Source organism: Homalodisca vitripennis, unplaced genomic scaffold (genome assembly GCF_021130785.1).
Source record: "Homalodisca vitripennis isolate AUS2020 unplaced genomic scaffold, UT_GWSS_2.1 ScUCBcl_9546;HRSCAF=18071, whole genome shotgun sequence".
NCBI classification, from domain to species: Eukaryota; Metazoa; Arthropoda; class Insecta; order Hemiptera; family Cicadellidae; genus Homalodisca; species Homalodisca vitripennis.
The window spans coordinates 4390-21329 of record NW_025785722.1 but is presented as its reverse complement, the minus strand read 5'-3'; the positions used below and the strand labels follow the sequence as shown (position 1 = coordinate 21329).

Sequence of the window (16940 nt, the reverse complement as noted above, 5' to 3'; positions counted from 1 at the left end):
TATACTGACTTAATATGTGCAAACCTTACATGGTGGTCATGTAAACAATGAAACAAAAAGGGAATCTGAAATCAAATAAATACATTTCTTGTCATCATAAGTTAGTGTGTTAGGAAACAACTCAATACTTAAAAGATTAAACAACAAAAACAAGTGTATTTCTTAAAAAGTAAAATTTGAGTCAGATTAAAATTTAACTGCAGCCTTATTTGTTTTGCCCCATCACATTTTCAATCACAAATCTCTCAAGCTGAATCGTCTGATTGTCAAGATGGAATGTTGCGTCTTTGTGACTCATGTCAATATCTCCTGAAATCAATACACAACTATGAAATGAGACAAGTTAAAGCAAATAAAAACATAAAATTGAGTACGTTAAAGTAAATAAGAACATAAAATTGAGGACATGGTATGGCTATTAAAAACTCAAATCTCACTACCATTATCAGTATAATATTATAATCACTTATGTTTTTTTTTTTTTTACTTTATCCTTGCATACCAGCTAATTGTACATATCATGATATATACAATAAATGTGGATGACAAAAAAACTATAATGGACATACACCCAAGGCCTGTACTAATGAGTATAAAAGATTTACAATTACAAAAAAAAAGTAAACTGAAAATCTAAATTAGTAAAACATATTATAAAAGAAAATCATCACATATATTTCAAATCCATCCGTTGTATAAAAGAATTTTCTTGGTCCAAAAGAAACCAAATTGAAAGTGCATGTATGGACAGATTTAAAAGACTAGTGTATTTCTAAACCTCCTGTAAATTTTAGTGATATTAGCCTACCTTTTGTAAATGAAGAAATCCAGTAAAAAATTATGAACTGTAAACCATATTTTTTCCCTACATAATACTTTTATAATTTGTTTACTTCCTATTTTATAAACGTTTTCTATTGTGATGATGCACTAACTGATGAAAGCACTATATAAAATATGTCTTCAATTCTAAAAACCTTACAACTTCCATCTCTCAAGAGCTACCTGCATGCCGTAGTTTCTGGCTAAGCACTGAGTTGCGAAACAGTGTGTATATATGTCTCACATGTTTTTTTCTGTTCATTGCACTTCTGTACCAATGAAAAAACTGAAAATGTTTTTTAGGTATTTAATGATTTTCAACAACTCTGTTGGTTTAATCTTATTACATTTTTATGTCTTTCTATGCTGAGAGATATCTATTACTAAAAATGTGTTGTACAAGCTGTATACTTAGGGACACAGTGTTAAACAAGATTTATCAATCATGAACATTTTTTTAAAATAGTCTAATACTACACTCTGCAACAAAAAGATGCAACAATGGATGTTATAAGAGACTTTAAACACAATTTGTACAACTGGGTTGATCAGATCATTCTTCCTGACTTTTCACGTTTTACAAAATTCCTTATTTTTTCAGATTTGTAAAATTTTTAGTTCCATGGATATTTGTTGAACTATTTCATTCTACCTTGGATTTTGAATCTCAACAAACATTTTTCAAGTTAAAATCGGTTTCCATCCTTTGGTGATGCAAGAATTACTTGATCCTGGCTCATATTTTATACAGAGAATGCCTCAGAAACAAGAATGTGGTGTTTGACAAATCATTAATAGTGATGGTTTTGCCGATTATGGAACTTTTATCTTATATACTTCACTCAATTCAAACCAACCTCTAACTTATCATGACACTGAAAATACAGTACAACCTTGTTGATCCGAATAAATATAAATCTGGATAAACCAGCGATTATACGTCAGAATTGTTAACACTGCCACGAATATCGTTCTTGAGTGTGCTCCATGAACTCACCAACTGAGTAAAGAGCACAGAACACAGGCAGTGTTTTAATTTTTCTTTTATTGGTTTCTAAATTTAGTGTTTTATGGAGACTTAATGAGCTTGATATCCCAGCCTGAGAAGGGAGCCGTTCAAATGCTGCTTATTCTATGCTGTTCAGCTCGGAAAGCACTCAAACTCTTGTTCTATGCTGTTTGACTTGAAAGCACTCCCAAACTCTTGTTCTATGGCGTTTGACTCGAAAACACTCCCAAACTCTTGTTCTATGCTGTTCAGCTCGAGAGTGCTCCCGAACTCTTATTCTATTCTGTTTGGGCTCTCGAAAGCGCTCCCGAACTCTTGTCTCATATGTGTATATCACTGTCATATGTCAATATACACTTAAATCAACAGTGAAATGGACTGTTTTAAAATATATAAGCTGGGTAGAGTTGGCGGACTAAGCTCTCTGAAGATACGACTCTATGGATCAATTTTGCAATGATTTGAACAGCTGTTTTTGCAGTCTGAATTGTCTTTCCAAGTTTAATACGGCACCAAAACTGCCTCAAAGAGAAAATCTGTAGGTCAGGTATGAAAAATACTAATCGTGAACAAAGCTACCATTAAAACATCAGACGGTACCAAACTTTGATAAAATTTCGAAGGACAAAATTTCTAGATGGCAATTTAGTATATACATTTTCAATGTGAACTTTCCAGGATAATCCTTTATTCTGGTGTATTCCTAGAAACGTAGCAGAATCGGTTTTCCTCCAGAACAATATCATACACCATTGGAATCTCTAAAGAAGTCAAGAGATTCAACCAGGGAAAAAGTTGTGTCATCTGTGTATTGAATAGTTTTCCCATTTGAGGCTGACGCATGGAGTATTCACATGAATAAAAAAATAGGACAGGACCCAAGATAGACCCTTGTGGAACTCCTTGGTATATTTTCTAATACTACTCGGTACTGCATTCTGGACTTGAACACAAGGAAGAAAATTATAATTGAACGACAACTGTTTATCCACCAAAAATTGGACTCCCTGTACTCTTTAATTGTGTTAAATTTAAACAAAGCAGAATTTTTCTCTTAAATTATTTTGGTTCTAAATTTATGTGAACGTACCACTGTATTCAGTACTCACCATGGCTAGCGACAGTCATTTAGCATTGCCTGCGACGCCCAGCAGCAGAAGCTTAATACTCCTGGTGATCCTGTTATTGGGATTGTTGGCAATGTAAGCCTGAAGTTGTCTCTGGAGGTTGTTCAATACAACGGGTATGTGTTCTCGTGTCATTGAATTTTTTTATGTCCAAGTTCATCAACGCCTCCTCCAGGTACCTGTAATATCAATGTGTCAGTCAGCACTCACATTTACTTAGGCTATATATTACTATATGAAACAGTTTCAGTTAACATCATCGCTTTTGGACTAAAATGTTCTTGTTGTTGAGAAAGGAACTCTCCACAGAAACAGAAGTGTTCAATTCTGTATTGTGAAAAGTGTGCAGAATTAAAAATTCTTACAGTCTATAGATTGTACACCTATGAAGTTCGGAATGGGACTTCAAATAATTAACGGTAACTACCATCAATATAACACCTGGGAACAGAATGAACTGGCAACCCATTCTCATCAATTGACACTTTTGCAAAAAGTTTTTCAACAAAAATTCAGAAATATTAAATTAAAAATTTCTTTGCCCAAACTCTGGTTGCAGGGTTCTGTTGCTTCGTGAACACGGTTTTTCTAGGATCACGTCTTTCTCAGAATTCCGACCATCAATGGCCACCAAGGTCGTGTGACTTATACCTTATGACTTTCATCTTTAGTCATTGGTATATGCCAATAAACCTCAAACATAAGTGACTTGAAGGGGAATATTCTACAGATTGTCGGCAAAATCAAAGTGGTAATTTGATCATGAATTTCATGGGCAGAGTTGTTGCGTGCCAGCGCAGTAGATGAGGCCACATGCATGAAATCAATTTTTTATACGTGAAATTGGAAGGTTATATGAACTGTATTTATTTTTAGTTTCGATAACAATAAATATCTTAATTTGATACATCAAAACCAACGCTCTTTTGAATCACCCTTGATATAGCAATTAATTCCAATAAACCTTTTTGTTCTACCTTGTATAAGCAAATTAATTATGACTCGAACTTTATAAAGCAATTTACGACTGACCAAATGCACAGTGGTTTCCATGATTTAGTGGGACAAACAAGTAAATTTCAATACAAGAGTTACGATAGTATTGAAAAGGCAGGGTTACCTATACTAGATTTCTTTTATTCTCAACATAGAGACATTAAAATTGAAATATGCAGTGTTGCCAAATTACAGGATCAAAGAGATTACTTCACTGAGTCCATTTTACACAATTATACAATATCTACACAATACTATTTCTAGTCTCTACAGTTCTTTAGTAGGTCTGCAAAAGAAGGAGTTTGGTCACATTCCAATCCGGTAAAAGGTAAACCTGCTCTTGTTATATATCAAAATTCTCATGCCAAATGTACGGCAGTTTGACCTACTTGTGTTTGATGTCCGTGTGGTTGTTCATGTCTGCGGAAAGCTGCTGCACCAGAGACAGGAGCACGTGCTGTTGCAGAGGGCAAGGAGATTGGCTGAACAACTGCTGAGGGTTGACTTTTTCACAGACAAACACCACCAAGTTCAGATCTGATGCTGACAGTGCCTGCACATACATGTAATTCCATATTGTAGGCTTGAATTAAATCCTATATGAAAATAGAACTTTGAAGTCTGGGACTAGCTTTGAGCTCAGGATGATTTACACACACCAGTCACAGTGTAAACTGTGATTTTTCAAGGCATTGGAACGCAACAATTTATAAAATTGTTACACATTTGTATCATGATTTTTAATAAAAAGACTGACAGTAAATTGAACTTGTATACAGGATGAGGCAGACCACCAGTCCGTGATGCATAGCAGCTGAACCAAGAAACCGACCTTTTTTTGTTTTAACGAAAATATTTCGACTTCAAAGAATTATGGATCGGAAAAATAATTTTAAAGATCCCAAAATAGCACTTTTGGGAAGGTAGGAGTAATTTCATTTTTAATTTTCAAATTAAAGATCCCAAAATAGCACTTTTGGGAAGGTAGGGTTAATTTAATTTTAATTTTCAAATGTAAAGGTAGGTCGAGCCGAACCTTGTTCTGAAGGTTGAATTTTGAACTTATTTTACTTCTTGTAAACAGTGTGGTGCAAAATGTCACAGTTTTACCTTGTTAAAATTTTTAGAAAATCCAAATTTTTATCCAAGGTTACCAAAGAAGTATTCAAACAATTTGTTACAGTTGTGTTCAATGTTCAATATTTAGTTTCAAATTTAAGATATTTCAAACTTGTAAAATCTAAAACATTCAAAAAGCAAGGTATGACTTTCATTACAATTATTTCAATGGCTCTCTTAAATACTTCCCTAAAAATACTAATTTTCAAGACATTTTTTGTTGCTTTACAGTGTTTTCAAACTTTGTGAAACTGTACTTTGACATTTTGGATCATCCTGTATACAAGAAGTTAAATCAAAACATTTTTTTCAAAATTATCGGAGAATCGATCTTTAAAATGAGGTAGAGCTTAAATCTACCTTTCATCTTAATCTTTACAAAATAAACCTTTACCTCCCACCACAGTGCTATTTTTGTGTGTTTTCGGGTGTTGAAAATTGTTTTTCCAAATTCTTTGCGGTCAAAATATGGGTTTTTTTTTTGTTAAAATAAATAAAGAAGGTTTCTCAAGTTCAGTTGCTACACATCATGGACAGGTGGTCTGGTCTGCCTGACCCTATACAGAAGAAACGCTAATAATTTTGAAAGAACTCAATATACATGTGTCAGAAAATAACATACACAATGTTAAATTATTTGAATACAGCCTCAGAAATATGTCACAAAACACTGCGTGATAAAAAAAATTCATTGCTTACAAATTATATTTAGTAGTAAAAACCTTACAGGGTTCCCCTTAATTTTTTCTTTCCTGTAAAACAAATTTTTATTTAAAATAAAATTAAGAAAATTGTAATACAGGGTGATTCATGAAGTTCTCCCCCCACTTCTACAGCACATTTTACTAGTAAAAAATAATGAAAAAATGTTATATAAACATAGGTCCGAAAACGCTTCGTTAGCGAGTTACAGCTAGCGAAAGATTTCGCCTGAAATTCCTGGGTAAAGAGTAAAATAAAGCCATACTGAGAACTTTTGGAAAGGTTAATTAAGTAAGAAATATCGTCGATTCTTATGTATTTTTACCTGATAAAGCTAATAAAATAGGTTTCAGAACTGGTACCTGTAGTAGTTTTTGAGGGATTCAGGGTTAAATGCAAAAAATTGGGGCACGAACAATGTTTTTTTAAGTTTGATGTACAATAACTTTGTTAAATTGGTAATATAAATACATAAAATCAACAAAACATTTAATTTGTAAGAGAATTTAATTCTGAGAAAAATTGATATAATTAAAGTCTAAAATAAAACAGAAATAAGTACAAAAATCGATTTTATTCAGTATAATACATTACCAGCTGTTAAAGAAATTACCGTACGGTATTTAGTTAAAATAAAACAAAAACAAAATGTTTGTTCCTTAATGATGAGATAAATTGAGGAAAACCAAGATTAACTGTTAAATAAATTTGTTTGTAAATAAAAATATATGTTTTATTACGATGTTCGAAAATAAAATGAAAGCAAAACATTTTCCCATTTATTGTTTACTAATCATCGAAATGCAGTTTTTTGTTTTATTAATTTCTAAGTTTGGTAACGCACGAATAACAGCTGATCAAACAATGGGTAATTCTGTACTGTTACGTTAGAACTGTGTATTAGTGGTGTTTTGCAAGCTACAGCAGGAGATCGGGTTCTGTGAATCCGTGTTATTAAATGCAATTTTTTCTGTGAGTTTATAATTCGATTGTTTATTCAGCGAAAAAAATGCCTTACTTATTTACATCAGAGGAATACGCTGATTATGGTTTTTATTTTGGGTTACTGTAATGGTAATGCTAGAGCTGCTGTAGAAGAATATGAACTACGTTACCCTAATAGGAGGATTCCAGATACCAAAACAATTTCAGGAACTTTTCGTACTCTTCGGGAAACAGGATCACTACCAAGTACTAGAACCAATTATGAACGAGCTGTCCAACTTGATGATGATATTGTTATTAATGCTGTTCATCGCAGTCCAGGTGTAAGTACAACGACGTATTTTCTAGGCGGATAGGAGTTTCGCAGTCAAACGGTGTGGAGGTCACTTAATCGAAACAAATTTTATCCGTTTCATAAACAAAAGGTTCAACATCTACAGCTAGGGGATGGTCCGCTTCGCTTGGAGTTTTGCAACTTTTTGAATATTAATAATCAACTCTACAAGCGTATTTTGTTTACGGATGAGGCACGATTCACTCGGGATGGTGTCAATAACTTGCACAATGAACACTCATGGCAGAAAGAAAATCCACATGAGGTAGTGGAACAGAACTTTCAACACCGATTTAGCGTCAATGTCTGGAGTGGCCTTTTGCACAATCGGCTGATTGGACCTTTCATATTACCTGGACGCCTAAATGCTGAGTTCTATTAGCATTGCCTTCAAGAAGATTTGCCGCAGTTGTTAGAGAATGTTCCTTTACATCTCAGACAAAATTTGTTACTTCCAGCATGACGGAGCACCTCCCCACTTTTTCACGTGCCGTTTCTGCTTACTTAAATCATCAATTTCCTGGACACCGGATTGGTCGTGGAGGGCCTCACCCTTGGCCACCAAGATCACCAGATCTATCTCCATTGGATTATTGCATCTGGGGATGGATGAAATACATTGTATACAAGACAAAAGTGAATTCTCGTGATGAATTATTTGCCCCGTATTATGGATTCGGCTGTGCAGTTACAGGGAAGTCCTGAAAAATTAAGAAACGCAACAAAAGCAATACACAAACGTGCTGCAAAATGTATTAATAATGATGGCCTCATTTTCGAACATCTATTATAAAAGCTGCGTACGGTTGGCCCAACCTGATTAATTTTGCTTACAACTAGTAATGTATTATACTGAATAAAATCGATTTTTTGGTACTTTATTTCTGTTTTATTTTAGACTTTGATTATATCAATTTTCTCAGAATTAAATTCTCTACAATTAATGTTTGTTGATTTTATGTATTTATTACCAATTTAACAAAGTTATTGTACATCAAACTTAAAAAAAAACATTGTTTCGTGCCCCAATTTTTTGCATTTAAACCCTGAATCCCTCAAAAACTACTACAGGTACAGTTCTGAAACCTATTTTATTAGCTTTATCAGGTAAAAATACATAAGAATCCACGATATTTCTTACTTAATTAACCTTTCCAAAAGTTCAGTATGGCTTTATTTTTACTCTTTACCCAGGAATTCAGGCGAAATCTTTCGCTAGCTGTAACTCGCTAACGAAGCGTTTTTCGGACCTATGTTTATATAACATTTTTTCATTATTTTACTAGTAAAATGTGCTGTAGAAGTGGGGGGGAGAACTTTCATGAATCACCCTGTATAGGTTTCAGAGAATAAGCCTTTTTTTAAGGAAGATTTATCAACAAAAAAGTATTATAACTAACTTACAACACTTTCATAACTAATAGTATTAACATCATTTCAGCCAACCAGCTTTGTAATGCAGCCAAATGAATACACCTTGCACATTTTTTGCTTGAACTCGCATCTTTACAGACGTCATAGTGTATGAAAACTTTGCACCGATGCAGTCCTTCTAAATTTAATATAAGCACTGCTTCCACCAAATAAAGGAATCTGCTCTTCAAGTGAAATATTCAAAATAATATCACAATTTTATTAAAGGAGAGGTTCTGATACAAATGAATAATACCTAATCACAATTATCTAATTTTTTTATATTGTGATTCAACCCAAATGATACTCAATGATACTCATTTATTACCGTAAAGATTACATACATTGTCACATTGAAAAACACAATATTGTACATTTCAGTTTTTAAAAGCAATGTAATCCTCCAGTTCGTCCAGATCTTTAAAAGAAGTGATATATTAAATAAATATATCAAATTAAAACAAATCAATTAATTATTTAAAACTTAATTACAATACAGAATAAAGAATTTCCCAAAATCAACAACAATTATCTAATTTATAACTAATCCCAAAAAACTCATCCACTTCATAAAGTGGGTGTTCCAAAAGGAAAAATCCAATTTGTCTTTTGAAAATACTAAATGGCAGTGATCTTAACCCCATTTTGGCAGTGTGTTCCATAATTTTGGTCCAAGAAGCAATGTTGCTAATGAATATTGTTTGGAAATCAGTTTTTGGTTACAATATTGTTTGCACCCCTTGTGTTATATTGGTGAATGTTATTAATATGTTAGCTTGTTTGACGTAGCCATATAAAGCAAAAGTTTATACACAATTAAACAAGGGACTGTCATAATATGAAGTTCTTGAAATTTTTGTTTACATGAATCCTTATAGCCAATACCAAGAAATATAACGTAACTGCTTTTTATTTTTGTATTAATAAAATTTTATTAATGTTCTTCTTAAAATGTATTTCCCCATATTTCAATACCATAAACTAACTGAGAGTAAAAAAATGCATAATATACCATTTTAAGAGCTTTTTTCGTTGCAAAATTCAGACAGTTTTTCTCATCATAAATATTGCTTTAGATAACTTTAAACAAAGAGTAGTTATATGGTCATTCCAATTTTTAAATTTTTGTCGATAATCAATCCGAGAAATTTTTGTAGAATCAAACTTTGGTATTACTAAGTTGTCAACTGCTATTTGAATTTCAAAGGAAGATTTTTTATTTGAAGTAAAATTGAAGAGCTGTTGATTTATTTGCATTTAACTGTTAAAAAAGTTTTCATTAAAGTATTGCACTATATTATTAATTTGTATATTTTGCTATGATTTCTAATCCTCCCAAATTTTTGTGTTTTATATAGTATAGATGTGTCATCTGCATATAAAAATTGTCTGGTTAGGATTACTTACATTTCCAATGTCATTAATATATATTAAAAATAGCAATGGACCAAGAACGGAAACCCTGAGGCACACCCCACTTAATGTCTGATCTTTTAGATGTGACTTCACCCCACCCCTGATCATTTTTTTATGGTGACAAACTGTTTCCGACAGACCCAAGTAAGATTTTCAGTAAATCATGAGGTGTCCCTCTTATTCCGTAGTTTTTCTAATTTATCAAGCCAAAATATTTATATTTACACAGTCAAAAGCTTTTTGCAAATCCAGAAACACACCACAAATAAAAATCACCATTTATCATTCCCTCCATTATTTCATTAAGAAATTTGATTATGCTTGACAAAGTGGATTTCCCCCTCATGAATCCATGCTGATTTACAAAAAGAATGCTCTTAGCTTCTAAAAAATCAATTAACCTATTACAAATAGCTTTCTCAAAAACTTTAGAAATAACAGGCAGAAGTGCAACTGGTCTATAGTTAATAATTTCTGAGCAGTTTTCCCTTGTTTTTAAAAATAGGCACAATTTTTAGAAATTTTTAAACTGTCAGGGAAAATTCCTGTTTCAAAACTTGTATTAATTATAGATGATAAAGGTCCTGCTATAACATCTGAAATATTCTTTAATAAATCAGTACTTATTGCAGTCCCAACCAACTGCAAAACTATTCTTCAAGTTCTTTATTATTTTAAGAATCTCTTTTTCAGAGGTTGGGTGAAGAAACATGCTGCTTTTCAATTCTTCTACCCTTAAAAGAGTAATTCAGATTATTAAAAATTAATAGCCAATTGTTCAGGGATGCCCTTAAAATATTCATTAAACTGATTGGCAATAACATTAGGATCAGTTATCAAATTAGCATTGCTTCTTAGTGAGATGTTAGCTCTATTTTTTGTATTTCTTCCTAAATCTCTGTTTATGATTTTGACAGAGTCTGAAATATTCTTAAATGTCCGTTAAACCCAGCAGGAATCACTTCTGGCTAGTTTATACTTTCCAGTTGAATCTACCACTGGGCACAGCAAAAACCGATGTGTCACTTAAATCTGAGCAACCTTATGGATGTCCAGGAGCGGCACACCACTAACCGCACATGTTGAGATTCTAGGGTACAAGGGCATTCTGCGGCAAATGCTTGCAGTAAAGAATTTGTGATATGGATCATCGAGCTTACAGCTTAGAGAGGTCTAGTCTATTGCGGGAGATGACTGTTGGAGTTGGTGGGGTTCATTCCCTAAGTGTCAAGAGGTTTTTGTTTGCCTCAACATTAGGTGTGCCACCCCCTGCCTGCTTTGACTGGAGAGGCTGGTTCAGAGCTGGCCTCCCTTTTCTTTCGAGGGGGCACGACTTTAGAGTAGTGCCCTAAATTCTTCCTCATGGATCTCAATAGGAGACGGCCCCTAACCCTAACCTTACCCATTCAGAATATCCTGTCACTCCGGAAGCAGCCCAAAGGTACTTATAGGACTAGTGCAATTTAAGCTTCTTCTCTTAAGAGAACAAAAAGAATGTCTATTAAAGCAAACTTAAAATATTTTACCTTAGAGTACAAAAACTAGTGGAGAATTTTGGTAAAAATATTACCATTTTACACAAAATGTATAGTGATTTCAAAATATGACTGTACTTATAATGAAAGTTGTAAAAACAAACCATTGAAAATTGCTGTGTAGTTTACCTGCTGAAAGGCAGTATTGATCTGTCCCTGGGTGACTAGTTGTAGGATCTGGGACTGTTGTATTTTGGTGTCCATGATATGAGGAGCCGGTGTGTGACGCTGCGAGATCTAACTGCGGCAAACATGCTGCCCTCCAGCGCAGCTTGCTGCAAGGTCAGGGCACTCGTAACCGCATCCATCACCTGCTTCTCGATGCCTGCCACCGACTTCTTCAGCTCGTTGTTCATCTGCATCGTACAGTTCTTGAGCACGTCCGACAGACCCTGCAGTTGAACACTTTGTTCACGATTCTTCTCCGCGACGCGTTGAGACTGAGCGTCCAGAGCGGTGACAAACTCTTTGGAGCCCTTTGAGAAAATCTCATTGATCTGATTGAACATCGTGGAACAGGACTTTTCAAAACTGGGCAGAGCGACGTTTGTAAAGTACTCTTTGTAACACTGAGAAATCACCGGGGTGAGACTTGATACGGTTGCAGCGCTTAATACGTCCATTACGGATTTGCTGTGTACAAGCTTCGTAATGTTTTCTTTCAGCAGATGATCTGTTGCACTCAATTTCTGGTCGATCTCAACATGAATTTGGTGTTTCAAGGATTTCTATTTGGTTATTAACTGCGGGTACAACAGTTGATGAAATCTCTTTGTTAACGGACTCAAAAACTTTGCTATTGAGAAAATTGATCACAGATTGTGAAACAGCTGATGCCAGTGCTTCTTGTTGATGTTTATTTTCTTTTGATGCAAGAATTTTTTCTAAAATAGTCATCTGTTGCTGGGAATTGTGGGAAATAATTTTCTCCATTTCTCGCAGCATGTTTTGTTGGCGAATTTCCTCGCGAAGTTGTTTCACTTCAGCGGCTTGTTCCTCAAATGCTTGCAGTAAAGAATTTGTGATATGGATCATCGAGCTTACAGATGTTTCCAAACGCTGAGTGGTTTTCCAGACCTCAGCATCTCCTCCTCCACTGGCTTCTGCCTGGTTCACACTTCTCCGCATCTGTGTCTGCTCTTCGTTCTTTCTCACTTTCAGTTGCCCTTAACATCGGAATTTCTGGCCAAACAGTCTTTTCTTTTGGTGAAGGCATGTCCCAACCTGTTCTTGTTCCGGTGGTATATCATCAGTCTCCTTGTAGAAACAACTGGTTTCACCTAGAATTTCTTGGACCTCCCTACTAGGACTGCTTCCACCACTGGCAAAGCCGAACACCGCTGTTACATTACCGTCCACTCCTGTTAATAAATTATTTTCAGTCTCTTCAGAATGAGGACTCGCGACCAAAGTCGTTGTGTTCGAGTAGGAAGTCTCATCTGTATGTGCTTTGATCAGAGACGAAGCAGATGTTTCGTGTTTTTACAGGTGAGTTGAAAGCATCTGGAGTCATGAGGTTTCAGGTGTAAGGAACTGTGGTTGGCTGGTAACTCTTGTAAATTAGGATTGGAAGCACTCAAATCTCCATTCACACATGGGCAGGGTTCGTCGACTTGATATTTGATCGTGGACTTATCGAAGGATCCCGGTTTTAGGAGGAATAAAAGCGATTTGGCAATCCTGAAGAGACTTTGGTTGAACTAAATACATTCTCACTAGAATTCCTAGCACACTTTCTTCATCATTTTCATCATTACAAATTTCTTCCAAATTGTCAGATTTGAAACGCTGGATTCCAGCATCGACGATTCCAAAACTTAAAATAGGATAAGGGAGTAGGAACTCTGAAATTGAAATTATTGCTGCCGAAGTCTCACTGTTGTTAGTGTACAGCTGTAACACATACAAGATCTTGTGGTGGAAATCTGAAAGTAATAAATAACCAGAAGCTAAATCTAAAGAAGCGTTCAAATTAATTGGCCTGTCAGGCCTCACTTTGAACGCCAGAGTCTGCAAACAAGTCCACGACTCACAAGACCACACCTTCAACTCCGAATTGTTTTTTCGCTCCAGTTATTGCAAACTTCCAGAATTGAATGTCAGGGTTGTAGTTCTTATGGTTGTCCAGAAAGAACAATGATGACAACGGCTCTCCTCCATGAGGTTGCCACTGATGTAAACACCTGGGTTTCTTCCCATTCTGCATGTAAACTTGAAAGAACTTAATTTCACCATCCAGACTAGCAGTAGCTATTGCTGTTCCATCCGGAGCAAACGCCGCGTCCACTATGGGCTTCTGGTGTTCGTTGATCTCCAGATATCCCATCTTGACCATCCCCGGCTTGACAGGACCCGTGGAATGTCTTTTCGTCACCATTTTGATGTTCCACAACTCCATCTTCTTGCCCCGAGACAGTGCCAAGAGCCATGCAACATCCTCCGCTGCTTCCTGCACATCTTCTTCTTCGATCTCATCTGGCAGCTCTGGTATGAACGGACACCATATTACACGGTAGAAGTCTCCGGTCTGTGGCACGTACTCGTCATCGGGTAAGATATGCAGCTGTAGCTCGCACGTGAGCCGAAACTTACAGTCCTCTATCACCCGGTAAACGAACAAGTTCCCGTTGTGGTCGACGCACGCCAAGATCACCTCTTTGGGAATATGAGCAAACGCTATGTCTTGCACTGCACCCTCCATGCCTTTAATGAGAGCCCTCTCATCGGTCTTCCTGTTGACTACGCGCACCACACCCACGGTCTTGTTGATGGCTGCAAACAAAATTTGTATTATTTAAAAACATAAACCACTGTATAATTTTCTACTAATTACATTCAAATTCAAAACAAATGTAAATCATGATACAAGTAATGAAATTGTTCACAATAAGGAATTTAATTTTTTTAATGGAATACAAATCCTAGACATAGCAGAGAAATATGTTTTAACTTGACACAAAGTGGAGCTAATCTATAGTTGGAACTTAATTTAACTTTAGTTCCTCAGAAGTTACAATTATTTTTTTAAGTGGCAAAATGAAAATATCTTGCACAATAATTGTGTATGACAATTCATACCAAGATGAAAACAATAGGAAGTACTAGTACTATATATTAGAGCATATTTTTAATCACACAATAATTTACAAATAATTGAATAAGAATTGACACCTAAGTTTAACCCTTTGAGTGCCAAGTATTTATTGAGTGGGTGTATTGAAAAGTGCCAGATATTTTTCTAGTGGGTGTACCTAAAAGTGCCTGCCCTTTTGAAGGCATTTTGCAAGGTTTCAGTAAAAAAATTCACACTTTGATTATTTAATAAGCTATCAACATATTTTTCCCCTGAAAACTCTGCCTAATTAACATAAAACATAATTAACATAGTTAACAAAGTCACTAAAACATTAAATTTAGGAATACCAAAAATTGACTTACCTAAAAAAAATCCAGAATTTATAAATAAATTTCTTTTTTTAATCACATTACAAAAAAATCATATCCTTTTCTTTGTCCGTATCACTGGAAAGAGTATTCAATTGTCTATAAATCTTGAAAAATTCATATCATTATCTTCAATAATGAGTGAGTTATACAACTTTTGAGTAATGTGTCACTATCTGTTGACAGTGATGTCAGTGCCTTATAGATTATTTTCGTTTAAGTCAATTGATCGGAAGTGTACTATAACAATTTATTTTTAAAAGAACAGTTCTTTATGAACAATTTAATATGATATTAGTTTAAAAATATAAAGTTTTTCGTTTTATAGTGATTTTTTTTCCTGAACGTCCGATCTGACATTGGCACTTTTCTGCCAACTTTTGACATCTGGTAGAATCGGACATCGGCACTCAAAGGGTTAAATATGGTATTCACATTTTTGACGAGTTCTATGAATCTATGTTACCTTTGATCCCATACGCGATGAGGACTCCTCCCATATGGACAGCGAGCAGTTGGCCCGTGTGGAACCGTTCCTCCCACGTGTAGTCTACAATGTTGTGTACCTTCACCTTGGAGCTACCGGATTCATGGTTGCCGGCGCTGGGTGTCACCGACACTTCGGTGGCACACACACCTCTACCGAGTCTTCCACATCAGGCTCACCAAAGTTTCTGCAACAAGAAATTTGTCAATAGTCTTATCCAGAAGGCAGACTTACCTCTAGATAATTGATGCCGGTCGTTGAACGATCTTACTCTTACGAACAGCCTAGCCATTTTCAATGATGTTTTAGAAAGTCTTTTAAGTTATATTCCTAATTAATTAAACAAACCTTGCGTAGGAATATAAAATTATGTATGTGCGATAGTGGTTGAGTTCTCATAAAACGCATATTCTCGCAACACTTTTAAGACACAATACAGAAGTAATTTTAAGGTCCACAAAATATTTTGTCTTGTGTCTTTTCTAGCAGATTAAAAATGTAAGAATAAAGTGGGCTCTAAAATGCACATAACACACATTCATCTTGTCTCTGCATGGCTTTTTTAACGTTACTCACAGTTTTACGCAGTGTTTTGCGTGTTTGATGTTTAGATGGTACAATATACCACCGCACCTAACATAGACAATAGACAATAGACAATATTATTTATTTCCTTTAAAACATTTTACAATGTAATTGGATACGTCAAATACAAGAAGACAAACAGCATTTTTGAGATCATTAGGTTACTTATAATAAGATCTTACAATTTATAGAACTTAATAGGCTATAGTATAAAAATAGTAATCAGTTGCCTAGCTAATTTCGGAAAAATTATAGTCCTTGTACTCTGCCACAGTATAAAAGGCTTGGTCTTTAATCCAGTCTGATACAAAACATTTAAACTTGTTAAAAGGCAGATTTCTAATAGGCAATGGTAGTTTGTTATACAATATGAGCTGTTGACAAACATGACTATTTAAAGTTTTTGAGAGTCTTACATATGGAGTTATAAGGTTGTTTCTATTTCTAGTTAAATGGTCATGATTCAAGTTTTGAGCAGCAAAGGAGTCTATATTCTGTTTAACATGAAGCAAAGTACTTAAAATATATAAGGATGGAACTGTGATAATTTTTAATTTCTTAAAACTAGCCTTACATGATTGTCTCAAGGTTAGGCAGTCCAGAACTCTCATGGCCTTTTTTTTGCCATATGAAGACCTTAGAGGCATGACAGGCGTTGCCCCAAAGGCGAATTCCATAGTTCATTTGTGAATGGAAAAGACCATAGTATACAATTAACAACGTTTGTTGGCCTATAGATAATTTAAGTTTCCTAAGAAGAAAGACAATGCGGGATAGTTTTTTACACAAATTTAAAATGTGGGGTTCCCAGCTCAAGCTGTTGTCCAGTGTAAAGCCTAGTAATTTTACTTCGCTACTTACATTAATAGTAACAGGAACATCCCTGAGAGAAAAATAGATCAGTTCAGTTTTGCTATTATTGGTAACTAGATTATTAGAATCAAACCACCTTTTTGCATAAGTAAAGGCATTAGACAGGTTATGTTTTACAATTTCAAAATCACTA

General features: G+C 34.8%; 1 protein-coding gene and 1 long non-coding RNA gene across 2 annotated transcripts; both read right to left on the bottom strand.

Moving 5' to 3' along the window:
- Positions 1 to 61: 61 nt before the first annotated feature.
- LOC124374687 lies at positions 62 to 2979 on the bottom strand. Its single transcript, XR_006923595.1, has 2 exons — positions 2941 to 2979; positions 62 to 309 (listed from the first exon to the last, which is right to left on the bottom strand). It is a non-coding gene; the product is annotated as an uncharacterized LOC124374687 (long non-coding RNA).
- On the bottom strand, positions 2980 to 15510 carry LOC124374686 (enhancer of mRNA-decapping protein 4-like; the record flags this gene model as incomplete). The annotated part of the gene is given in 9 exon segments (XM_046832859.1): positions 2980 to 3102; positions 3104 to 3137; positions 4344 to 4507; positions 11548 to 11641; positions 11644 to 12143; positions 12145 to 12584; positions 13056 to 13482; positions 13484 to 14190; positions 15329 to 15510. Coding segments are annotated over 9 exon segments (2671 nt in total), but the record flags the coding sequence as incomplete, so codon positions are not given.
- Between the last annotated feature and the right edge of the window lie 1430 nt (positions 15511 to 16940).